Raw genomic sequence first — 27,774 nt, 5'->3', positions numbered from 1 at the left:
GGCTTAACAAGGAGAGAAGAGTGATGCCACATCCCAAGATGGAGAAAATTAAGGAGAGATGAATCTGGGGACAAAAGGATAGAATAGGTCCTTTGGGACCCATGGATGATCCCAGTGGAGATATCCAGTCCTCAAGATGTTTAGACAGGAAGTCTAATCTGCTTATACACCGTGCAACTACTCATAATCATAAAAGAAAATGGCCCTAGAGATTGATCAAGGAAACAGTGAAGAACGAAAAGAGAAAAAGAAGAATCCTGGAGAAGATACACACAGGCTGAGAACGAAGAGCCCGCAAAGGAGAGGGTGTAAAAATGGAGCTGTAGCAGAGCCAGGAGAGAATGATGCCTCAAAAGCCAGAGGAGGCAAAGTTTTCAAAGAGGAAGAGCAGTTCCAGATGGGAATGGGTGAGGGAGCCACGCACACAGAAGGTAGACATGAGGAAGAGAAGAAAGCAGGCGAGGAGGGAAGCCACCACTAACAGGCACTCCCAACACACCAAAGAAGAAACAAGGAAGAGGAGGAACAAGCTGAAGATACACACGCCAACCTTTTCCAAATGGAAGGTCATTCATTTGGAATGGAAGTGCGATGTGCCCACGCCCTACAGAGTGCACTGAGTCTGATAGTTCATTCTGGCACCCTGTTCAGGGCAGATCTGTCCAGGGCTGCCTCTAGGCATCTCTTCCAGTCCCTTGGTCACTGAAATACAAACATGGAAGTCATTCTGCTCCAATACTCCTGAAATCCCAAGGGATTTTCATGATCCCATAGTAAGATCAGGCCCAGTTTTGGTTTTTGAAAGCATTGCCAGGTGAAAATGGAGCCCTTGATAAAATTTGGATGGGATTTTTCTGTTCCAGTTTGTGTAAGTAGAGCAGACATGATATAATCATACCACAGGGGCTCTTGGCTGAATCCATCTTCATAATTTCAACAACAAAAAAAAAAATACACACACACACACACACACTGTTCATCAATAATAAAATTAAAGTTTTAATAACATTTTCTCACCAGTTTCAAAAGTGTTATTAAAACCACTAGGAAAACTTCTGATCTTTTTTAACAGTACTAGGTCTCAAACTCGGGGTCTTGTACATGCTAGGCAAGCCCCCTACCACTGAGCCACGTCCCCAGCCCTCTGATTCTTTCTAAATCAGTTCTTAACCTTTTTCTTTACTAGTTCACACTGAATTTTTTCCTTGGTATTAAAATGCCCTCTGAGGAGTTTGTGCTGAATCCCTGGTTTGTCCCTACATTCAGTAGCTAGTACACTCTATCTTGGTGCTCTGTCTTTTTAAAGTTCAATGTCAGAACAACTTAATTGAAGGGCTGGCTTTATGCTAACTTTTTGGCCCTTGGAATTCTTGCTTTTTCTCCACAAGGCACAGGAAATTTAACAAGGGGGAAGTGACTTGTATACTAGTTTCTATTTCAGCAATTATAATCATATCAAAACACTGATTTCCTCTTCTTATACTACATTGGAAAGGAATACAACTTAATTTTATTCTAAAATCTCTTTACTAGTAACTTCAGTGAAACTGTTAGTTGCCAGTTACCTGATTCTCCTCTTTTCTAAACTCCTCACAGACAAAAGTTGCCTCAAAGACAAAGTTTTTCAAGAATTTTCCTTAAAGAAGTGCTCTTTATACACTGAACAGTAGGGTGTGGATAAGATGTTAGCTTTTCTGTCAGAATGATAATAATCTTTCACATAGTTTTAGTGTGCCTATATGGATGGCCATGTTTGCCTCAGATACTTTTATTTGTTTTTAATAAATAAAATACCACAGATGTTTATTAAACCCCCTGGTACCCTTCCCAACTCTATTTCTCCCCTTTCTTGAGAAGAGTAAACATCATCTTTCACTTCATGTTTACTAGTCCCACACATATTTTTATTCATTCAATGCAAAATGTTCCCATGAATGACACCTAATGTTTTACCTATCTTGAATGTTATGTAAATGTCATCCTGCCTTCCATTTCATTATGAATACACTTATTTCACTCAAATTTATGTTTATGCATTCGGAAATATATAGATCTATTACATGTATTTTAAATATACTGTGATAGTTTCCGTTGTACTGATATACCTTACCTCATTATCAGTTTTCTTATTAATGGATGCTTATACTTTTTATTTTGCCTATTTACTTTGTACACAGCCTGGAACAGAAGTACCAGGCTACTAGGTACACGTTTTCAACCTCTCGAAATCATCTCCACCCGCTCTCCTGTGTTGTGCCAGTTGACCTGCACTGTCACATAAGCACAGAGCTTCAAGATAAAAACAACCCTGCCCCTTCCAGGTTTGCAAACTACTCCACTGCCTTGGGGAACAGGAGTTAGGTTGCCTAAATAGAATTGCTATTATAAAGATGAAGAGGCATTCAGGGCAAAACTGAATGAGAGATGCTCCAGAGAAAATAAAGTGTCCAACAGAGTGAGGTTCTGAATACGAAACAGCAGGGCATTTTAAAAAGCAGGAAATGATATAAATGTAGGAAGATGACCTAATATAAAGTAAATTGCCTTTTCTTGGCAAAATACTTTGACGCCAAAAAAATCAATTGATATAATTCAGATACTGCAGTCTCCTATAAAAGCAGCAAATCTGTCAAACTCCTTTGAATGCCAACAGCTTGTACTCAGACTAAACATCACCTGCAGACAATTCCTAGAGACTCCTAGAAGGGTCCTTTAAATGCCATATTTGTGCATACAAATTTACAAAGATAAACATTTTTCATCCTTCAGTCACCTGTTCACTGCCTGCCTTCTATGTATATGTGCTGTTTCAAAATATTGTAAAACAACTACCTCTAATATACATATGTGAGTATACATACATATATATGAGTGTGTGTGTGCGTGCGTGTGTGTGTGTGTATAATCGAGGGTTGAACTTAGGGGCACTAAACCACTGAGCCACATTCCCAGCCCTATTTAATTTTATTTAGATACAGGGTCTCACTGAGTTGCTTTGAGCCCCGCTTTTGCTGAGATTGGCTTTGAACTTGAGATCCTCCTGCCTCAGCCTCCCAAGCCACTGCATTACAGGCATGCACCACCATGCCTGGATTCTGATATAATTTATGAAGAGCTGGTAGCAATAACTGTCTCTTAAGAGAAATGTCAAGGAACCTGGGTATAAGGAAGAAGGATGAAAGACTAAACAAGAATTACCTGGTCAGAATCAGTTAGTAATTTTTAAATGGCATTATGATTTCACCCTATTAATCCACAGATGTTTAAGAATATCTTAGGATCTCATGTTTGCTTTTTTGCAAAGCCTGCCCACACTGTTCTGAAATGGCACCCCATTGCCTGAGCCCCCAACACATAAATCTCTCATAGAACCATGGGGCTTGTATTTGTTGTCTACTCACATGCCTTCTCCTTTTTTTAGCTCCTGGAGGACAGGACCTATGAATTTCACTCAAGATCCTCCACTCCAGGTTATGTACATGGCATAGTTGCTATTCAAAAGATATTTATAGAATAAGTACAGTGAAATGTTCTTTATCATTCAGTGATTTTAAAATGACCCAAGGAAATTATTCTTTACTTCTACTTGTTTTGCATATTGGTGCTCTTTAAAAGTCTTGCTTAGGGATGGAGGCCCAGCTCAATGACAGAGTGCTTCCTACCATGCATGAGGCCATAGGTTTAATCCCCAGCACCTCAAAACAATTTTTTGTTTAGAAAAAGAAAAATCTAGTGCTCAAAAATGTTTAAATGTAAGCCATATAAGAGCAGGAATTTTGTCTATTTCATTAACTTCTGTGTCCCAAGCATACTTGGCCTACTGTCTCACACAAAATAGGTGCTAAATGAGTGAAAAGCCTTGGCTATGAAGTATCTATATACAGAACAGATCCAATTCCTTGTTTTAATTTCTTTCTTTCTTTATTTTATTAATTGAAGGATGCCATAGTCTGTATCTTGAATGTCCCCCAAAAGCCCATGTATCAAAGGCTTGGTCCCTACCTCAGGACACTGTTGGAAGGTGGTAGAATTATTAGGTGGTCTTTAAAAGGAGTTAAGTCATTGGGGGAGTGTCCCTGAGGGGTGCTTATGACCCCTGCCCCTCCTCTTTCCCTCTTATTTGCTTTCTGTCATCTAGAAGGTGAGAAGTTTTCTCTGCCACAGGCTCCCACCATGATGTGCTACCTTACTGACTCTTATGGTCAGGAGCAATCAACTCTTATGGTTTGGATATGGATTATCCCCCAAAACTCATGTGTTGGAAGCATGGTCACCGATACAGCAAGGCCTAGACATGTGGCTTTTAGGCAGTGATTAGGGCTCTGACCTCATCATTTGCTGAATTGTTCCACTGACAGATGAAGAGACTACTGGGAGGTGGGACCTAACTGGAGGAAGGAAGTCAATAGGGCCATGCGCTGGAAAAGTGTGTCTAGTCCCCCGCCCCTTCTCTCTCACTCTGCTTCCAGGCTGCTATGAGCTAAGCAGCTTTCCTCCACCTTCTTCATGATGTTCAGCCTCACCTGGAGCACAGAGCAGTGGAGTTAGGCAACCATGAACTGAACCTCTGAAATCAGAGCCAAAGGAAATCTCTCCTTCTCAGTTGTCCTTGTCAGATACTTTGGTCACGGTGATGAAAAGCTGACTGATACACTGACCATACACTGAAACCTCCAAAACTGTGAACCAGAATAAACCATTCTTCCTTTAAGTTTAAATCATTCAATGATTTTTAAATGATCCAAGGAATTTAGTCAACACGTCTACTTGTTTTTCAGGTTGTTTAATATGGGGCACAGCTCAGTGATAGAGTGCTTGCCTACCATGCATGAGGGCCTGGGTTCAATTTCCAGCACCTCAAAAAAATGTTTAATTTATAAAAAGAAAAAACTCGAATGTTCAAGTATTTTTGTTTCAATAACCGAAAGCTGACTAACACAGGTGAAACAGACAATCATCAGATCTTCTGTCTTAACCATTTGAAACGTGCAGTTCAGTGGCATCAAGTACATTCACGTTGTTGGGCAGCTGTCACCATCTTTCTCTATTAGTTTTTTAGATTTTCAACCCCAAATCTGCAAAATAGCATTTCAAGTCATTAGAAATAGAAAAGGGTAATTTTTCACATGATTGTACAATGGTAAGAAATTAGCTGCTTGGTTTTCCACCTTTTCCTATTTCAAATTAGTGCCTGGGGATGATCCATCTAGAAATCTCTTTCTCTTCCTACCTGTTGCACTCTCTCTTCCCCTCCCCCATCTTCCCATTTCCCTCTTTATATGCTCTCGCAACCATGTTCCTATTATTTATTCTTTTTTTATTTTTTTTTAGAGAGAGAGAATTTATTTATTTATTTATTTAGTTTTTGGTGGACACAACATCTTTGTTTGTATGTGGGGCTGAGAATCGAACCCGGGCCACACGCATGCCAGGCGAGCGTGCTACCGCTTGAGCCACATCCCCAGCCCCTCCTATTATTTATTCTGCACCTAAATTTAACTTTCTTATCACATGTTAGAGCATGAAAGGACTTGGAGGTTCCAGAATCCAAACTCATATTTACATATGAGGAAACAAAGTCGTATTTAAGAATGTATGCAGTCTCTCAAAACCAACAGATGTCCAATGAAGGCACAAGAATAAGTTTTCTGGGACTGGGGTTGTGGCTCAGTGGTAGAGCACTTACTTGCCTAGCATGTGTGAGACACTGGGTTAGATTCTCAGCACTGTGTATAAATAAATAAATAATAAAGGTCCATCGACAACTTAAAAAAAAAATTTTTTTTTTAAGAACGAGTTTCCCTTCTGTTCACACACACTTCCTCCTTTCTCTGCATATTTCTTGGAGCAATAAGTTTGAAACGTATCTGCATTTAAATAAACATTTATGATTCTAATGTCTAACACCTAGAGTGGATAGGTGGTTTTGGTGGTGGTGACGTGTGTGCAGAGTCAAACTAACCAGACTCCGTTTAGCATTCTGACAAACTATATACTAAAAGTGGAGAAGGGAAAAGTATGTTTTAACTGACAATCCAAAGTGGAATAATACAGATCGATCCTCTAATTGATCCTCACCAACTCTACAATAAAAGAATAAGTAAACTGACCTTCTGGAATAGAAATATGGCCCTTGACTTTGTTGACTCAATAAAAAGAGCTCACCCCTGCGTTCCCTGACCAGTTGTTTCCTGATACAGTTGATACAAATATGACCTCCTGAGAAAAAGCCCCATCCACTCACACACAACCACCACTTTGGGAAACTGAGCCAGAGTATAAGCTCCCTTAGGTCAAGGATCAACTATACCTCTGTTCTCCTGGACACCTAAGAAAGAGCTCTGCACACTGCTCCAGAGCTCTATTAATCATCAGGCCTCCCTAGTACACTGTGTTTTAGGCTGATTGAGGACAACAGTGTGTACACTCATAGCATATCAGCACCCAATTAACATGTAGGCATAGGGGTGTATGTCATGTGTAGAAGACCATGTGTGTTTACATGGGTTTATTTGTGAACAGGTATGTCTGGGGTTCAAGATTTATAATCAATCAGAAAACAGTGTTTCAGGACCTAATAAATACAGAGACCCACAAGTTTTAGAAGTAAAACCGTTCCTGGCCTCTGGGAATGTATGAAACCCTCTCCAGTCTATGGAAGGCTTTCCCCCTCTTTTTTCCACCACACCCAAAGTCTCCTTCAACTAAAACTCATAACACCACCTCATTTTTTACATTTGCTTTTCCCTTTTGTGCACTCACTACCTTGTGCTATATTATACCTTGATTAGTTTTATTAGATCTTATTTTTATTCCACAAATAAGAATTTATTGTCTTTCCCATACCCCCACCCAGAATGTAAGCTTCTCCATTTTATCCAACACTGCACCGATGGCCAGCCCATAGGCCCTCAATAAATAACCGTTGAATAGTGACTATTTCCTTCATGTCTATAAAACTTGAGCATCTACTACAGTGAGCAAAGTAAATACCCAAAAATTATATGACAAAATGTATAAGAGCTTCTCTCCATGGAGCTCAAAACAAGGTGTGTAAGCCATTCTAATTGCCTTAATTTAGAATTAAGACTCTTCCATTTTTAAATTTTGAAATAGGGTCTGGGCTGAGTCTTGCAGGCCAGGCTTGACCTGTGACCCTCCTGCCCCACAGCCTCATGAGTGGCCATGATAGTGAGTTGTTTTTAATGGAATCAGGGAAAGGCAAAGAAGAGAGAAGTATGTGAGAATTCTGTGAGTCAATGATGGAAAATTAATAAAATACAGATTTAGGATAAATGACCATGAACTAAAAACCTTCTGCAAACATTCCAGAAGCAGTTTTTTCCTAAAGTATAAAATAATAAACTGAATTTTGAGCCCAAATTACCATGCAAGTGTTCTCATGTGAAACAAAGAATGTGCCTGTTCTTTTTAGAGGCTTTAGACTCCATGTGGCATGGAATCTACTGTAAATGCTCACTGTAATCTGCACTGTCCAATACAACAGCCACTAGCCACATGTACCTATTATGTAGTTGTAATGTGGCCAACACAACCAGGAAAGGAATTCTTAAATTTTCCTTAATTTTGGTTATTTTAATTTTAATTAGCCACATAGGGCTACTGGCTACCCTACTGAGCAGCACAGCTACAGGGGGTTTGATATATAAGCTCCTTGACTGGGTCCTTGCCTGTTCTCTAGCTCCTCTTCTGCTCCTCTCCCTCCCCACAGAATCAACTCTTGCAAGGCCAAACTGCTGTTTCATACCTCCATGGCTCTGCAGACGCCAGCCCCTTTGCCTTAAATGCTCTCCCTATCCAACTGCAAATTTCATCAAAATCTCATTTAGATTTCGTTCCTTGGGACAACTTTCCCTAACCTCCCTATCTCAGCCCACTGCTGCCACAATCCACCATTGCCTCCTCTGTATTTCTCTGAATCCATTTCTGTTACTATTCTCATTATCCTGTAGCTGTAATTTGTTTTCTGTGACACCAAGGATTTACACTAATTTTGAAGGCAGGTCTTATTTATCCCTCCATCCTGGTCATGTGTGGGCCCAGCCATCATATAATAAATCATATAATACAATACATAGTGTTTGCCGACAACATTATTCATTTTTGATCATGCATAATGTTCTATGAAAATAATTTTCTGAGAATTGACAACCACTTTATGGTTACTTGGGCCAATATTTATTAAAAGGCAAATCTTCATACTAATAAAAAGTTCTTAGAGCAATAGTTAAGGGTCTACTTAACTCAAACCCTATCAACATAGTAGTTCAGTAGAAACCAAGAATATAGATGTTCCCTAGCACAAAATCCTACCAATAGCTCCTCCTTCTTTTTTAAAAATATTTTTTAGTTGTAGATAGACACAATACCTCTATTTATTTATCTTTAAGTGGTGCTGAGAATCGAACCCAGGGCCTCACACATGCTAGGCACATGCTCTGCCACTGAGCCACAACCCCAGGCCTAGCTGCTGCTTCTGATGTAAATCTCTTGGATTTCAGAAACTGATCTTGCCATTGATCTGTCCCCAGTGGCTAAGGTGACTTTTCAGGGAGACAGGGAAGAGGTTCAGAAGCAAAAAAAGAGGATCTCATTTAAGACTCTCCATGGTCATGGTCATGGGAATTTAAAATAATCTATCTTTGCTGCACCCCCCCCATCCAATCCTACCTCCAAGAAGGAAATAATTAAAATCCTTTTTAACATGAAAAATAATGACTTTGGGTGATGTGTGTCCATCCAATGACATGTTATCCAAAAGGAATTGTGTGTTCTCCTAATTTCTTGACAAAGATTTTACTCAAGAAATCTTCCTAAAGGGTATCATCATGCATCTTTTGTAATGTTATCTGGCTCAATAGCCACACTTTTAAACTCATGATTTTCCAACTAATTTTTTATTTGGATTCCCACACAATTATTCCTATAGAGTCAGCTCTTGGTGAATACATTGCTGTAAGCCTTGTTTGTATAATTCCCAAATATCAAGCATGTGTTAAATATATCTTACAAATGTCTATTCTTCCTGCCCTCCAGGAAGGTACCGTTCAGTAATGCAAACAAGGAAGTACACAGTGAACAGATACATGCATGCTTGTGGGCACAGCAATAGCAGCAGGCATTGAAGAAAATGGATTTCAGGAAGAATATGAATCCAAAGGACCATATCTTCAAAGTAGATATAAATTTGACTTTTGTTTTATTAATTTGGCAGTTTCATTTTCTTTTTAAAATGCACAAATGGTACTTTTGAATGTAATGAATGATGATTTAATAAATGACTCAGGGCTGTACAATCATTTAGATAAATCTTACATTTTCCCATAATATTAGTAGATTTTAAATAATCTTTTTTCTGGTTTTCCTTTTCCCTTGCCCAAAACAGATCTCCCAGAATCTTAATAGAACGTGTTTCAAAAAGACAAAAGCCAAAGATATCTTCTGAGGATCCTGATGAATAATGTGAGATAAGATGTCCTAAATTCAAATATAGGGACATCAATTTCTTTTTTTAACTTCCTTATAAAATCTGCTCACCTAGGAAAAAAACACTGATTAAGTCTAAAAATTATGTTCTACATTTTATTGGAATTGCCAGTGTATTCTAATATAAAATGCACTTATTTCCAAAATGTATTATTGCTACTTGGAAAAGGCAGATCTGGTTTTCAAAGATGATGCTTTAAGGTTAAAAATGAAGATAGTGACCTCAAATCTCTCACAATTTGTAAGGCTGGCATGCCATCTATCTCAATAATACCTAACAAGAATGTCAAATGGACAGAAACAGCCATGGTAAGCAGGTGCTTGAAGCTGACAGTGATTGCTGTATTTGAGGTGATGGGAACAGCATTTCCATTAGTTCAAGTGAAATACAATGCCCTGCCAACCCTAGGTATCAGTGTATTCAATCCCCCTGCTGTGGGTGTCCATTTTCTGTTGCTGCAATTAAAAATCAGTTGATACAGAGTCAAAATGTTGTACATTCTTCCCCTATCCCTTTCCCTGTCACTGTGTTTCCAGCTTCACCGGAAGAACATGTCACTATGGTAACCAATCCCTCTGGTGCACAGACCAAGTCAACCTTTCTAGTCAGGTTGCCAGGCAGAGTAACACAGAATCAGAGCCCTGGATGGACCCACCAGAAGCCTTGTCTCTAAGTGGAGTTAACTCATGCCAGAAAGAAGGATATCTGTCTTGTTCTAGAAGGTGTTCAAGAATATCCTGCCAGTATTTGCCAGTCATTATTAACATGAATTCTCCCCATGTTTCAGCTAACTTCCTGCTATTTCCATTTTAAAGAAAGCAAAAAGAACAGATAAAATAACACTTAAGAAATCTGAAAACTGTCACCCGTTGTCAAAAACAACTCTACCTCCTTCCTCGTTTTCCTACTTTCTCAATCCAAGCCCAAGTTGCTCTCTTCTGAAATCCCTTAACATCCTGTACATCTTTATAAAGTTGTAGAGCTCCAAATGGGTCACCTGGCTCTAATAAGAACCTGGTCATGAAGCAGATAGGATATCTGTAGTATGAACACACCCGTAACTAAATCAGCTGAAATCCCTAGTCATTCTCAAGAAGCTACAAAGCAAACACCAAGATGGATTCTCTCTCTGAACCCACCTCACCTCCTAAATGTGAACTGGTCTCCTAGACTGTACCCGCTGTCTGTCTTTTTCAAATAATTGACTTTTTAAATTAATTTTTTCTAATGTTTCAACACTTTTGTAAATCAAAGAACATTGGTTCTTACAAATGCTATTTTAAAACATCAGTAACCTCAACAGCATTATGATAGGATACATTAAGAACTGCTTTATGTCCTGGGCTCAAAGCATCTTGCAAATAATAGCATCATTGTCACCTTAGTATCAATATTAGTAGTTGAAGTCAATGAAATATTGAGGAGGGGGCATGACTCCCAAAATCTGCATATCTTCTCAGGCTGCAGCCCTGATATTTCTTCAGATCAATATTAACACACATCACATCCAAAGAATATTTCAGTGGGGTGATGGTATAGGATGGTTCATGACATATAAATCATACAAGATTTACAAGTTGCATCAAATAAGGAGAATTTTTCGTTTATGCTATCATGTTAATGTGTTGAATAAAATGTTATCATTAGCAAATGCAGCTTGTTTTCTGTTTTGGTGTACTTTGTATATTTTTCATGTAAGTCCTCTGAAAACCACATTTTTTTTCTCTGAAATTCCAACTTTGGTATTACTTTTGTTGTGCTTATTAAACCCTGCTGATATTTATTGCACATAACTCACTTTTTTGTCAACCACTTTTTCAAAAGGAGAAATTTTTTTAATTGTGACATGCTACTACCCGGCCAACAGGTTTTGAAATGCTATACACAAAGGTTGGTGATGTATTGATGTTTATATGACCAATGATTTTTCCCTCTGTTTTCCTTGTTTGGATCAGTTCGACATCTAAAAGATGAAGAATCCGAGTCTATTACACGGACAAAGCAGTCTTAGAAGAAGGGCTTCTTCAAAGAACAACGATATAGATTCCCTTCCCTCTCGGAGACTAATGAAGCGTTATCCTGGATAACAACCCTGGACCATGAGATTTCACGCGAGTCTGGACACACAAGAGCAAGACAAGAAGCCTCCACCGCTTTCCATTACTATCTATGGGAAGGTAAGTTCGGGCACTCGGAAGTGCAGACAGGCCTGGGTAAATGGACAGCTGGTGGCCGGGAGCAGAGGCCAGGGGCTGCAGGGCCTACCCAGAGGCGCCAGGCTCTCTGCAGCGCCACGCCTCGCGCCTCCCGCTTACCTTTCCGAATGAGGGCAGCGATCTCCGGGTCGAAGCCCTGCCGGTGGCACTTCCTCCAGAGGCCCATGTTGGTGGAGTTGTACTGTCGGCTGCACTCGTCCGCGGGGCTCATGGCGAAGAGCTGCCGGCGATTCCGGGCCCGGAGGAGTTTGCCCTCCCAGCGGTCCAGGCGTGAGCGGCTGGCCCGGAGCGGCAAGTTGTTGTTGTTGTTGTAAATAAAGCCAGGGTCAACCCGGCGAGTATTGAAGGCCTTGCACCTGTCCCTGTGCTTCCTAGCGTCGGTCTCGTACCAGTGGTCGGAGCAGATGGCCACAGCCAGCATGCCCAGGGCGCAGAGCGCTAGCGAGAGGCCCGTGTAGAGCAGTAACCTTCCGGCAGCCATGCCTCCGCTTCGCGGCTACACCATGGGCATGATCCGCCGCAGCCTCGCCTTCCCTCCGCGCGCCCGGAACAAAGCGGCGGGCGGCCGAGCTGGGGGATGGGGACAAGAGGGGGACTCGCGCCGCGGCGCCCCCTCGGCCCCTGCCTACCGGTGCACGGCCCGGGGACTGCGGGGATGGGGGCGGGCAGCCTAAAAAGTTCTGATCCGGCGAGATTCCTGCGGGCTCCTGGGCATCCTCCGGGGCAGGTGCAGCCTCAAGCGGCGGCGAACTCCACACAGCCGCTTCCCGCCCCCTCCCCGCAGCGCAGAAAGCTACTGCTCCAAGGCGGCTGCCTCGGCGCTCAGCCGAGTTTCGGGCGCCACTGCCCTCGGCCGGGAAACTAAATGCCAAGTGTCCGCAACTGCGGTGGAGCTTGCTGGGATTTCTTTGTGCAACGTAGAGACTGGACCGACTCTCCTGATTTCTGGGGAAGATGAGGGTGGGTGCTGTCAAGAGGAGCCACTAGTCGACAGGATGAATTGAAACACCCCCGATGTGGCCGCCTGGCGAAGGAAACCTCCAGATGCCAAGGACAACTGTCCTGAGCCTCGCCCGGGTCTCTCTCTCTCTCTCAGGGACTCTCCCCCTTTCCGGTCCGTAAGCAAAGACCTGGGATGCGCACCCAGAAATGTTCTTCCTCTCTGGGTCGGGTCTTGAAAAAAAAAAAAATCCGTTCCCTGGTCACCAGCAGGTCCCTTGTTCCTTCTGGCCCACGCGGGGCTCTCAGAAGCGGGCTTCCCACGGACGCACTGTCTCTGCCCACCTTTCCCCGCGAGCTCCCGTGTTGCCTGCCTCTGGCCTCGCCATTCAGGCGTCCCCTCCAGCGGACGGCGTGGACACCCGAGCGGCGTTACGGGACGAGTTCTGGCCTGGGGTTTGCGGAGACTGGGCGGTAGCTGACTGGAGCGGGGGGCGGGCTGCGCAGAGGAGGGCGCACAGCGCTGGGCGAGCAGCGCTGGGCGCTCGGAGCTCCGCGCACAGCGCCTTCAACACCATGGACAGGGTCGCGCAGTCGCTGCGCGCTGTCAGCCCCTCAGCTAGCCCCCGGGGCGTCTTGCTGCTCTCTACAGCGAGGTTTTCTCCTTGGAATGTCCACCGAATGCTTCCAGACCCTCCTCTGCCTCACTTCATCTGGCTTCCCGCATCCCCGGAGCGAGCTGCCCAGGTGCACAGAAATTGCTGCAGGCACGGAGGAAAACCTGGTCCCGGCTCCTCAAAACAACCCGCCCCCTTCTGCCACCTGAGCCCTGGTACTCTAGCACCGCGTCTGCTCTGTCCAACTAGGGTCAGCCGCTCTCAGATTGCACCATTTTCTTCGCAGCCCACTCAGACGCCGACATGCCGGCTCACTCGCAAGCGTGCACAGAATCCAGTCCAAGCCTCGGCGTCCAGCAATCAGGCTCCAGACGCACGATGGTCGCGGAGGTGAATGGGGCGGGGGGTGGGGGAGGGAGGCTGGGTCGCTGGTCTTCCCCTCCCAGCTTCCTGCTCTAGCGGCTGCTGCTCCAAGGCCTCCCAGGCTCGGATCCCTGACTGCGCCCCGGGGGCTTGAGAAATAGCATCGCCCGGGTGTGGGCGCCGGAGGAAGCCGCTGCCGCGCTCGCTTGCTCGGGCGCCGGGCGCTGCAGCCTTGGCTAAAACCCACAGACGAGAACACTGAGCGCGCAGCCAAAAGCTAGTGATGTCATCCGTGCAACGTGAGCCTCATCTCTTATTTTTCTAGCCTTCTTAAAGATAAACTGCACCATTTCCCAGGCACGAAATGTCTAAGCCTTATTCTTTGACCAGGCAAGTCAATGGTGTCTAGGTAGGTATGTGCCCAACCACTTCCATATGTATGCACATATACATATGTGTGGCATGTAGCATGTTTACATGTATATTATAAATTTAGGGATGCTCTTTTTAACCATGGAAAATTCCTTCAAATCCAACACAGTTCTTTGAAGAAAAGACTGCCTATTGCAGAATCGGCTTTTATAGGAGCTGGGCAAGCTCCTGCGTCCAGGTTTCAATAGCTGGTTTGCCTTTGATCGTTGTCTTCTCCTGGGAAGCCACAGGCACTACCTTGCTAGCTACAGGCGTTTCCACCCAGAGCTGAGCAAAGAGTGACCGCCGGGTTCACCGCCCAGCCCTAGTCCAGCCCCAAGCTAGCGCCCCGAACCCCAACACACACACACCTACACCTGCCCTCCCTCCTCGCAGGAAAAGAAAGAAGAAATTTGATCTGTACTTTCAAAACCAGAAAAAGAATTTTAATAAGAGGGGACGGTTAGAAAATATTTTGAAAATGTTGGGGGGCTTGTGCTTTGAGGGGAGGCAGGGTTAAAGGCAATCTCGATGCAGGGTGTGTCATTTTCTGAGAGTGACAGCTGGGTCTGGGTTCTGCAGGGGCACTGGGAGGTAATGCTGGACCCCAGACCTTGATCGGGTGGCCCTCAGGCAAGCCCGTTTCATCCCAACCCCCGCCCCTTCTTCGCTCACGTGAGACCAAGCCGCAAAGGCTGGGAACCTCCCTCCAGCTCCAGATACTGGGGTTTTCACTCTTAACGCTCACCATTCTTTTTCACACTCCAAAGCCAAGGTCCCGCACTGCCGAGTAAAGAGCTGTCCTGGGGGAAAGAGAGTGCCAGGCAGCCTGCTTTGCACAACGGGGATTGCAAGTCAAAATGAGCACACCTCCACCATATTCTTTTTGTCTTTTTTTTTTTCCCCTGCTCCCTGCATTTTAAAAATCGCGAACAAGGCGTTTCAGTGCCATCTAGTGGGGGAGGGGCGTGCCTTGCTTTTCGCTCCCGAATTCTGCAATGGGATTTACTGAAGGGACAGCAGAGCCTCAGGATGTTGCTGGCTTCTTGGGTGCCAGACACGTGCCCTGTGCCAGTCCTCACCCTCGAGGTTCCCTAGGATGTCACTGCAAAGCCAAGTGACTTTGGCCACAGTGTCTTCTCACCTTCCTTTCTATCTCCTCTTACCAATTCTTCCACCCCCTGCCCTGGCCCTGAAAATAGTGAACCACAGCGCACACACTGGGAACACATGAGGCCATCGTAAATTTCTGAAGCTGTTTTCCTCCCTAAAGCCCAGAGCATTTTTAAGGTAAGAGGGAACCTGCATACCATAACAGGAAAGAAGAAGAGGGGTGAAATGACACCTACAAGGTCACTTGGGAAATTCCACCCAGTCAGCATTACAACCTCAGTCTTCTTGTTCCCGACTCTCCCCGCATCCTTAGAACCAGCTTCTGAGACCTTCAGCAGGCAGGCCAGGCAGTGCCTACTCAGAGTAGGAATACCTGCTCATTTGTCACTGACATTCCTCCCTCAGTGGTCAGTTCACCCTTTCTTGGTCTTGCTTTTTAACTTCCCTCTGGCCTGTACCTTAGGCCTGCTTCCAAGGATGTGCCTTGTGCTCTCACCCATGGATCTCAGCAGGCTTGTGTTTCAGTCTTTGCATGGAAAAGGGATCTAGAGGGACATTGCTCTCCTCTTTTCAAACATCACTAACATTCCAGTTTTTGTCCTTGGTGAAATCCTGAAAATCCTGTGAATGATGTTAATCGAGATCTCCTTTGAAGTGCAATTATTTGTGGCCAGCCTTATACCATTTGGGGATGATCTTGGTCTTTGGGGCTCAGAAGATGGTGGATCCTTCTGTTAGGAGATAGGGCACAGGGAAGGGACTGCCCTTTAGGACTCTCAGCCCCCCTCCCCAAAGCCCTCAATCCCCATCCGATAATCTACCAAGCTCCTTCCTGACAAGGGAAACTGAGTCATCTGGAGGTAAAGGGAGGAAGCTAGAAGACCACAAGGGGAATTTCAGACCATGAAGAAAAAGTCCCCTATCTTCTGCATGTGCAATAGCCCAAGGGACTGACCTAAGTTAACTTGTAGCTACTTGACATTTAACTTATCATTAACACTGTGGTTTGCTCCCCCTCTGTGCTTTGGGGGAGGGTTAATCATGTGTAATAGAGAAGAAATTGTGTTAAATTCAGCTGTCATTCAATGTGCCAATCAACCCCACATCCACTCAGACGAGAAGGGGGAGTACTAACACAGTCCAATAGTAGTGAGCTGTATTATGTGGACCTGGCCTTGAGCTACTCTGCAGCTCATCCCACTCTGCTCTCTCAGAGTGTTTTCTTTCAAGTTTACTCCATTCTTTGCGTGGGATGCCAAGAACCTGGACAGGGAACTCCCTGAGGAAGCTTGCCCTTGTGCTAGTAACACTTGCTCTATACTATAGGAATGCATGGTTCTTTTTTCAATTGACTGATCTAGGTTTCTGCCCTCTCTTTTCTTCCATTTCCTTCCACCCTGTTATTACAGCTTCACTGTCTCCATGTTTCTAAGCCATTCCTTCCCACTGACACCAACACTGTCCTAGATCATAAAATCTCAGAATCAGAAGAGACTTTGGAGTCTGCCATACAATAATGCATAATTCTCTCTCAGAACATTTCCCAAAAAGTGAATGGCCAGCTTCTGCTTGCATACTTGAAGAGATGAGAAATTCACTCTATCAGCAAGTGGCCCACTTCACTGTCAGACAGTGTGGATGGTAGTTAGATAGCTCTTCCTCATACTGAGCCTTATTCTAGGTCCCTGTAACTCCTACCCATTGGCCTTATTTTTACTCTCAGATGACACTGATTCATCTTCCATAGAATATTCCTTCTGATACTTGACATTAGCCATCAAAGTCTTCTTTCCTCCATGTCAGATGTCCCTTGCTCATCGATGCCTTCTGCTAACTTGTCTATGGTTTGTGATACCTCCTGTGGTCCTTTTAGTTAATACCTCCTCCATCTCAAGTCATGTGAATCCATGAAGAAGAAAATTTGATCGGTCTGTCTCATTTATACATGACCCATGTAGAGTTCTGATGATCCTGTCTTCCTCTTCTGGAAGCCCACAGTCATGCCCTTTGTATGCATCTTAGAATCTTATCCCAAAATGGCATTAAGATCACTGATCTGATATATGAAGAACTCAAAAAAAACACCAGAAAAACAAACAATAAATGGGCTAAGGTGCTAAACAGACAATTCTCAGAAGAAGATATACAATCAGTCAAAAAATATGTGAAAAAATGTTCAATATCTCTAGTAATTAGAGAAATACAAATCAAAACCACTCTAAGATTTCATCACATGCTAGTCAGAATGGCAGTTATCAATAATACAAGCAACAATAAGTGTGGGCGAGGATGTGGGGGAAAAGGTACACTTATACCTTGCTGGTGAGGCTGCAAATTGGTGCAACCAATCTGGAAAGCAGTATGGAGAATTCCTTAGAAAACTGGAATAGAACCACTATTTGACCTAGCTATCCCACTCCTTGGTTTGTACCCAAAAGACTTAAAAACAGCATACTATAGTAACCCAGCCACTTCAATGTTTATAGCAACACAATTCACAATTGCTAAACTATGGAAGCAACCTAGATGCCCTTCAATAGATGAATGGATAAAAAATTATGGTACATATATACAATGGAATATTACTCAGCCATAAAGAATGGTGAAATTATGGCATTTGCTGGTAAATGAATGGAGTTAGAGAATATCATGCTAAGCCAATCTCAAAAAACCAAATGCTGAATGTTCTTTCTGATAAGCTGATGCTGACCCATAATTAGGGAAGAATGGAAGAACTAGGCAAAGGGGAGGGAGGAAAGGGGAGAGGGAATGGGGGTAGGAAAGATAGTGGATTGAGATGAACATCTTTACCTTAGGTACATGTATGACTGCACATGTGGTACGACTCTACATCGTGTACAACCAGAGAAACAAAAAGTTGTGCTCCATTTGTGTACAATGAATCAAAATGCATTCTGATATTATGTATAACTACTTAGAACAAATTTTAAAAAGCAATACTAAAACCTTTTAATAAAATTGTAATGTGACTTTCAAAAAAAGATGACTGATTTGCTGTTTGTGAAATCTAGATTTTTAGATTTTTTTATTAGTAATTCTATTTGTTCACATGTACCTTTTTTAAAAGCAATGTTCACATTCTGCAAGCTCTATCTAGGTTCTCCAGCAGAGGCTGAGATATTGAAAGCTCTCTACATTTCCTGGTTCACCTAGAGCAAAGGAAGGCTGAGCTACAGTTTGTTCACTCATTCATTCTGCACTGTCTTCATCTACCATATTTACTCTACTCCACACTCCACCTTCAGTCTGAAAATCCTCTTTGACATTGTCAATTGGAAGCAAACTAAAAGTCGATAAAGAATGCTCCCTCTTTGCCATTTATCAATATACTACATGAGTTTCCCAGAGAAAGACCTCCTACATATTCTTATTGTTGTTTTCATAATTGACTTTGCCCAGTTTGAATGTTATGTGTAACCCAAAAGAGATGTTGAGCTTTTACCCTTCCAACACAATTCCCCAAGTCTGTGGCATGCTAGTATCTATGCTTGAGCAGGTACACATCTTTCTTTACAAAGACCTTCTTTCTAAATCTCAGCTTATTAGTCACATTGCTTAGCTTCCCTCCTTCTTTTTCCCCCATAGGATCATTTAAGCAAAAGGCTCTTTTCACTGTGTTCCTGGGCATCTAGATCTATTCCTTGTTTTTATTTTCTTCTTCTGCCACCATCCCACCATATTAATCTCCTTAAATTCTACAGTTATCTTTTATTCAAAATTCTGCATAGTCCTTCTGCCTGCACAACAAAGCCCCAAGCCATTACACCCCTACCAGACCCTGCCCAAGTCTTCAGCCTGTTTTCTAAAGCAAACCTCCACACTAGACACACCCTCCAACATGTCTGAAAAGCCTCATGCTGGCATCATTCCTTTCGCCCATAAATATTTAACTGCTCTGCTTTTTAAAGTTCTTACAATTACAGGTGCCTTATATCAATAGGTCAAAGAAATATCATTTGATCATCTCACTAGAAGCTGAAAAAGCAACCAATTAAGTCCAACAAATATGCTTGATATTTAAAAGCTCTTTCTAAACTAGAAAGAGTTTAAAGTGAATAAGATCATCTCCTGCATACAGAGATATTTCAAATTAGTAGGAATAAAACAAATAGCACAACCTAAAAACAGGCAGAGTTTATTAGAAGACAATTTACAGAAAAGAAAATTCAAATGGAAAATTAACATTAAAAACAGCCTCTCGGGCTGGGATTGTGGCTCAGTGGTACAGTGCTCGCCTCGTGTGCATGAGGCACTGGGTTTGATCCTCAGCACAACATAAACATAAAAAATAAAGACATTGTGTCCACCTAAAACTAAAAACTAAATATTAAAAAAAAAACCTCTCTAGTAAATCTGTAGAATAAAAAAATTTAAATACAGATTTTACCCATCAGATGGAGAAAAAAATGTACATGTATTAATATCAGGTTTGGGCTGGGCATGTTGTCATGTGCTTCTGTAGGAACATGAACCTATGCGGCCACTCTGGAAGACAACATGTAGTCGCTGCTAAGATGAAAATGACACACGTCTTTGACTCCGTAGATGTGCTTCTAGGTATCCAGACTATAAGAATTCTCACACAAAGGCTAACAAAGAGTACCTTTAGGTTGCCATCTGGACTGTCCCCTGGGGCTTCTAGGACGAACTACCACAAATTACATGTAATAAAACTTCAAAAATGTATAGTCTCACAGTTCTGGAAGCTAGAAGTTCAAAATCAATAAGTTGGAAGGGCCATGAAACTTGTAAGGGAAAGAACTTCCTTGTCTCATCTTACCTTCAGAGTTCACTGGCATTTCCTGCCATTCCTTGGCTTAGAGGTAGATGCTTCTCTCCAGTCTCTGCCTCTGTTGTCCCATGACTGTCTTTTTTCATATGTCTTCACATCATCTTCCCTCTGTGCATCTTTGTTCTCCAAATTTCCTTCTCCTCATAAGGACACCCACTGTATTGGATTGGGGCCTATCCTGAAACAGAATGACCTCATTTTAACTAATTACATCTGTGGTGTTTTAGTCAGCTTTTTCACTGCTGAGACTAAAGGATCTGACCACAACAACTATAGAAGAGGAAAAGTTTATTTTAAGGCTCACAATTTCAGAGGTCTTAGTCTAGAGAAGGCCGGCTCCATTCTTCAGGGCTCGAGATGAGGCTGAACATCATTGTGAACTGTGTGGCAGAGGGAAGCAGCTCACATCATGGTGATCAAGAAGCAGAGAATCTCCACTCTCCAGATACAAATAAACACACCAAAGCCAAGTCCCAATTCCCACCTCCTCCAGCCACACCCTACCACTTCAGTTACACTCAGTTAATCCCTATCAGGGGATTAAATCACTGATTTGGTTAAGACTCTCACAACCCTATCATCTCTCCTCTGAACCTTCTTGCACTAACATGTGAGCTTTTGGGGAACACCTTACATCCAAACCATAACCTTTGGTTAATGCTACTTCTAAAAAAGGCCACATTCTGAAGTATTATAGGTTAGGATTTTAACATATCTTCTGAGGGGACATTACTCAACCCATAATTCTAGAAAAAAAAAGGGGCATAAAGAAACATACATGTATTATGATTTATGTAATATGAAAGAATAATGTGAGACCAAGAATCTAAGCAGGCAACAGGAAGTTGACAGCAGAAAGCCACTACCACCCTGGGCTGAGGTCAGACTTACCAGCAACATTCAAAAAACCAGTGCAAGCTCATAGAGGAGGCCCCACATATTGTAGGTCCAAACATTTTTTAAAAATTTTTTTAGTTGTAGATAGACACAATACCTTTATTTTAATTTATTTATTTTTATGTGGTGCTGGGGATTGAACCCAGGGTCTAACACATGCAAAGCAAGCGCTCTACCACTGAGCTACAACCATCCCATGTCCAAATATTTAAAAGTTGTAGGTCAAATGACAGGCTGTTAAATAAAAATATCTCTCCACCCCATACACAGATTGCAGAATCACATCAGTTACACATCCATTGATTTACAAATTGCCATACTAGTGTCTGTTGTGCTCCGCTGCCTTTCCCATCCTCCACCCTCCCCCCTCCCCACCTCTCCCCTCCCCTCCCCTCCTCTCTCTCTACCCCCTCCACTGTATAACCCTGAGGGTCTCCTTCCATTACCATGCAATTTCCCTTCTCTCTCCCTTTCCCTCCCACCTCTCATCCCTGTTAAATGTTAATCTTCTTCTCCTGCTCTTCGTCCCTACTCTGATCTTAGTTACTCTCCTTATATCAAAGAAGACATTTGGCATTTGTTTTTTAGGGATTGGCTAGCTTCACTTAGCATAATCTGCTCTAATGCCATCCATTTCCCTGTAAATTCTATGATTTTGTCATTTTTTAATGCAGAGTAATACTCCATTGTGTATAAATGCCACATTTTTTTATCCATTCATCTACTGAAGGGCATCTAGGTTGGTTCCACAGTCTTGCTATTGTGAACTGTGCTGCTATGAACATCGATGTAGCAGTGTCCCTGTAGCATGCTCTTTTTAGGTCTTTAGGGAATAGACCAAGAAGGGGAATAGCTGGGTCAAATGGTGGCTCCATTCCCAGCTTTCCAAGAAATCTCCATACTGCTTTCCAAATTGGCTGCACCAATCTGCAGTCCCACCAGCAATGTACAAGTGTACCCTTTTCCCCACATCCTCGCCAGCACTTGTTGTTGTTTGACTTCCTAATGGCTGCCAATCTAACTGGAGTGAGATGGTATCTTAGGGTGGTTTTGATTTGCATTTCTCTGACAGCTAGAGATGTTGAGCATTTTTTCATGTACTTGTTGATTGACTGTATGTCCTCCTCTGAGAAGTGTCTGTTCAGGTCCTTGGCCCATTTGTTGATTGGGTTGTTTGTTCTCTTATTGTCTAATTTTTTGAGTTCTTTGTATACTCTGGATATTAGGGCTCTATCTGAAGTGTGAGGAGTAAAGATTTGTTCCCAGGGTGTAGGCTCCCTATTTACCTCTCTTATTGTTTCTTTTGCTGAGAAAAAACTTTTTAGTTTGAGTAAGTCCCATTTGTTGATTCTAGTTATTAACTTTTGTGCTATGGGTGTCCTATTGAGGAATTTGGAGCCCGACCCCACCGACTGTAGATCGTAGCCAACTTTTTCTTCTATCAGACGGCGTGTCTCTGATTTGATATCAAGCTCCTTGATCCATTTTGAATTAACTTTTGTGCATGGCGAGAGAAAGGGATTCAGTTTCATTTTGTTGCATATGGATTTCCAGTTTTCCCAGCACCATTTGTTGAAGATGCTATCCTTCCTCCATTGCATGCTTTTAGCCCCTTTATCAAATATAAGATAGTTGTAGTTTTGTGGATTGGTTTCTGTGTCCTCTATTCTGTACCTGTGTATGGGGTGAAGGTGGGAGTTCATAACCCACTTGAATCAAAGTGTGGAATATGATATGTCAAGAAATTTGTAATGTTTTGAACAACCCACAATAAAAAATTTAAAAAAAAAAATATCTCTCCACCTTACAAATATCTTCATGATGACAAAATTTTGAACTATCGAGTTATATTTTGTGTATGAATAGTTGTTAGTAAAATGTCAACCAAATTAATTATAACTGTTTATGTGTTACTAGGCCAGCAATATTCAAAGAGTAATAAAATAAGGGAAATAGGTTATTATGTATATTTCATAAGACATTTTTCTTGACTTTTTTAAAAAAATCATTCATTCTATTGTTATAATCACAATATTTCACATAACTTACATTCTATTAATGGTAGTGCCAGATGTTTTTGACAAACATTTTAGTTTTTATATAGTTTTGTTATTTAAAATTAATTTCCACTTGGCAAAACTTTACTGGGGCATAAACATTTTCATTGGAAGTGTCAGTAAAATTCTTAAAATAATACTTATATTTGGAATTTTATATGTTCTGTTCAAGCATTATAACAATCACACATGAAAAGTTGTTATTAATTCAGAAAATACTATATCTCACTTTTATTATATAAACATTATCACTTGTATCACTATTTTTACTATCTCTACATCCATACAATATTTCTAAAGTTCTTATAAATATTTCAAGTCTGAAATAAAGAAAACCCAATACTGGAGTATATTGCTTAATTTGTCCTCAGCTCTCTTCAATCAAGACCATATCTTGATCTATAATGATTGGAAAATCATTTCTATAGACATTACTTTGAGATTATGAACCTTCCTTAAAGTCATTACAGGTGCCTTGATTTTCTTTTTTGTTTGTTTGTTTGTTTTTGCTTTGTTTTTGTTGTGGGTGCTATTGTTTGGAACAGGGTCTTGTACATTGTCTATCCTGGCCTTGAACTCCTGGACTCATATAACCCTCATGCCTCCCTCCTGAGAAGCTGGGATTATAGGCACATGATTACGTACCTGGCTCTTATTTCATTTTTTAAAAATATCACTTTGCTCTCATAGGTAGTTTATTTTTATTTTAAATTTTTTCTTTAAACTTTTAAGTATCTTTCTAAAATTATTCTCAAGTGATAAATTAGCATACTTGGGTCTGTTTTTATTTACATTATTAATAGCAAGCAATAATTCACCTCAAAGAATTATATATAGAACAAATCCTAGATTAATTTCATTTTCCACAGAAGTTCACACTTTGCTCTGTATTTGAGCATCTTCGGTTATCTCATTTAGATCTCCTAGTGCATCTTATATCTTTTCTAAATTAAATTTCATGATGTTAGAAGCATTTAGTCAGTTTTTCCATCAAGTATATTAAAATGGCTAACAGGTCAAATTTAAATGTTTTTCAATCAGTGAATAGATTTAAGATATATCAGAAAAAAATTCTTTTCGTTTTTCAAAAAAAATTCATGACTATTGTTTCAAGTTGAGACTACATCTCTAGTAACACATTCAAATTATGTACCATATGTGGTGTTAGCATGTTTCTAAATTTTAAGCCAAAATTCAGGTTAGGTCCAGAAATACACTTATAGGTAAAAGCAAAATGAATTGTTTAATATTGCAAGACATTCCTTAGTTACTGTGTACAACGGTTGTGAAATGCCACCCTACTTTATGTGTAACTCCAGAACTGTGAATTGGAACACAAAAGGAGGAAAGACAATGGATACTCTTCACTTCTGGAAAATGATACTTCCATATTCAAAAATCTTCTGCATGCAGAGCAATCTGGGAGGAAGGAATGACAAGTTAATTGTTTTGTCTTCTCTTGTATCTAAGTGCTTCTACCCCCAGATCCTCTCAGCACTCCAAAGCAGTGTCAACCCCCAAGATCAGCAGCAACGCAACCCACTGAAGTTAATGGCATTCACAAGCAATTGTCTTTTATTTGGAGGACTCAGGATGAGAGGTGTCCCAAAACATTTCCCTTGGACCTGTACTATACTTGCCAGAAGAGCAGATATTCAGGGCCTACAGCCATGGTGTGCCAGCTCTGATGCAGGATCCAACATAAGAGGCAACCATGAATTCTTCAGTAGTTATTTAGTATATCTCTGTGATATGTGGGGCCCTCTAAAATGTGGAATCTGGGGCAGAGGCCTTCTTGCTAGGGCAGCCTAGCTGGAGAAGCACGAAAGGGGAAGGGGTATTTCCTGAACCCAGGGATTAGTTTTCCCACAGAAGCTAGGACCACAGAGACACCCATCTGGCCAGAGCTGGAGCTATAACATGCATGCAGCTTCTTCTGGATTGCTCTCTGTGGCAGAGAATAGGGAAGGAATGTCCTGGCTTCACCTTTTCCTCTGTCAGGATAACTCACTGGCTGCCCCCTGCCAGAAGCCAGCAGACATGGGAGCCTTGGGACACACAACCTGCAGAGTTCAGTTCCCTGTAGTACAACAGAGCAGGGAAAGACAAGGAACAAATCTGAGGAGGACACACAGACCAGAGCGGCCTTTAGAAGAAAGGCCATTGAAACCATAGAAACATTCCCCAAAAATTACAACCAAATTTGCTCTACCACTATAATTTAATAATTGGAAGTCAAGAACATGGTGGGAAACAAATAAGAATCATAGGCACTGGAAAAGAGAGTGCAAAACTATTGTATATGGATAATATGACTGAAAACTCAAAAAATAAACTAAAACCAAACAACCGTACTAATGAGTTCGGTAAGATGGCTTAATACAGGAAAACCACATAGATAACAATACTTTCCAACATAATAACAATTAATTGTTAGAAATATATTGGAAAGCTCTTCCATCACAATTCCAACAAAAACTTTAATCATTAAAGAATAGCAGTAACAAAAAGGGGGACGGTATGAAGGAAACTACAAAACTTAATTATTGAGAGACATAAATGACTTGAAAAGAATGCAGAAACCTAACATGTTCCTGAATGAAACCACTCAGTACTATAAAAATGTTGATGCTTTACAAAATCCTTTATGGTTTTAAAACAGCTCTGATTGAAATCCCAATATTTTTATTTAGAGTATAAGAAAATAATTCTGAAGTTCACCTGAGAAAAAAACTAGCTAAGATATTATGAAGCGGGCTGTGACTGTGGCTCAGTGGTGGAGTGCTTGCCTAGCACATGTAAGGCACTGGCTTCAATCCTCAGCACCATATGAAAATAAATAAATAAAATAAAGGCAGACTATCCATCTACAACTACAAAAAAAATTAATATATTATGAATTATAATTTCTCATCAGTATCTAAATATTTCTGTTAGGCACAATATTTTAAATAGTATGGTACTTACCTATACTAGGAGCCCCAGTAATTTTTATAAATAAAAAGGGGTCCGATCTAATCATTCATTAAAAATCATGTTCTCCATGAATGGTATGAAATTAGAGCTCTTAGTGACTACATTTCCACAAGATCTAGAAAAGAGATGAGTAGACAGCAGCCTCCTAGACAGGCTCTGACCAATGTGAGTGTGCTGTGGCGTCACCCGGCTATGTAATGTCCCAGTGGCCTGAGGAGTCATGTTCTACATGAACAGTGTCCCTTTCTACTCCCCCTGGCATCTCATGAGTCTGGACCCTTAGATCCACATGCTATACCATCTGCTTTGGACTGAACTGTGTGTCCCCAAAATTCATATGTTGAAGGTCTGATGCCCAATATGACGATGTTTGGAGATGAGGCCTTTGGAGGTAATGAGGTCATGATGGCAGGGCCTTCATGATGGGATTAGTGCCCCAGAAGAAGAGGAAGAGACACTATAGCTCTCTCTCTGCCATGTGAAGACACAGGGAGAAGTTCTTTTTCATGCCAGAAAAATAACCCACACCAGAATCAACCATGCTGGCCCTGATCTTGGACTTTCAGCCTCCATAACTCTTAAGAAATAATTTATGTCACTAAAGTTGCCAGGTCTATGATATTTTTGTCACAGCTTCCTGAGCAGACTATGACACCATTGCTCCCACAGTAACTCAAAGGGACACACATGTGAACTAAAATGTGGGGTTTCTCCCCAGTCCTGTTTCTAAACAAGGGATCAGCAGGTTCCTGAGTAGGAGAATGTCGAGGATATTAAATGTGCCCAAATATGCTGAAGGCTTGGTCCCCAGCTGATAGCACTATTGGGAGGAGGTGGAACTTTGGGAGGTGGGACCCAGTTGCAGGAAGTTGGTGATTGGATGCATGCCTTGAAGAATATATTGGGACCCAGTCTCCTTACTCTTTCTTCTCTCTATCCCTCCTTTTCCCTCCCCACCCACCTCTTTCTCTCTCTCTCTCCTTCCTGAACACCATGAGGTTAGCAACTTTGTTTAATCATGTGCTTCCTGCCACAATGTTCTTCCTTACCACAGGCCCAAAGCAATAGATCCAGCCAGCATGAACTGAAATACTGATTTCCTCCTTATAAGCTGTACATTGTCACAGCAATGGAAAGCCAGCTAACACAGATAGCTCTCCATTCCCCTTCCTAGATATTCAATACTTCTTGAAGTTTTCCATATTTGACTGTGGCAGTTAATTCTCTCCCTTCTCCCCACTTTTTTTTTCCTTGCCTTGACCGTCATGGTTGCTGACCTCATTCATTCATTCTACTCTTCTTGGCTCTTGGACACATTCATAAAAAACAAAGACTCCTACCCTCATAGAGCTTATACTCTAGCAGTGGGAGGTAAGTAATAACCAACTTCATAAATAAAAAATCACCTAATATTTAACTTCTGGGGGATACTGAAGATTGAACTTGGGAGCATTTAACAACTGAGCCACACCCTCAGCCCTTTTTTATATTTTATTTAGAAACAGTGTCTCACTAAGTTGCTGAGTCTGGCTCTGAACTTACAATCTTCCTGCCTCAGCCTCCCAAGTTGCTGGAATTATGGTGTGTGCCACTGTGCCCAGCTCACCTAATATTTTAAAAGATGATACATCCTATGGGAAAAAATAAATCAGAATATAAGAATGTTACAAATCAAATGTTTATGTCCCACCAAAATCCATAAGTTACAGCCTAACCCTCAATCTTACTGCATTTAGAGGTAGAGTCTTTAAGAGGTAACTAAGATTAAATGAGGCCATAAGAGTGAGTCACTGATCCAACAGGTGTGGTGATCTTAGAGTGAAGAGGAGGAAATAATCTCTCTTTTTCTCCTAGTCTTTTGTCT

General features: G+C 41.7%; 1 protein-coding gene across 1 annotated transcript in view; it reads right to left on the bottom strand.

Moving 5' to 3' along the window:
* Tmem178b (transmembrane protein 178B) overlaps positions 1 to 13,686 on the bottom strand; it is a 351,533-nt gene extending 337,847 nt beyond the window's left edge. The window contains exon 1 of the mRNA XM_046434207.2: positions 11,824 to 13,686. Coding sequence (XP_046290163.1) covers positions 11,824 to 12,205 — 382 coding nt within the window. The 5' untranslated portion in view covers positions 12,206 to 13,686. The remainder of the gene's footprint in view (positions 1 to 11,823) is intronic.
* Between the last annotated feature and the right edge of the window lie 14,088 nt (positions 13,687 to 27,774).

The sequence above is a fragment of the Marmota monax genome, unplaced genomic scaffold (genome assembly GCF_021218885.2).
Source record: "Marmota monax isolate L192 unplaced genomic scaffold, Marmota_monax_Labrador192_F-V1.1 WCK01_AAM20220418_F8-fsc00122, whole genome shotgun sequence".
NCBI classification, from domain to species: domain Eukaryota; kingdom Metazoa; phylum Chordata; class Mammalia; order Rodentia; family Sciuridae; genus Marmota; species Marmota monax.
Note: the sequence above shows the minus strand (reverse complement) of the source record. Positions and strands in the feature narration are given on the sequence as shown.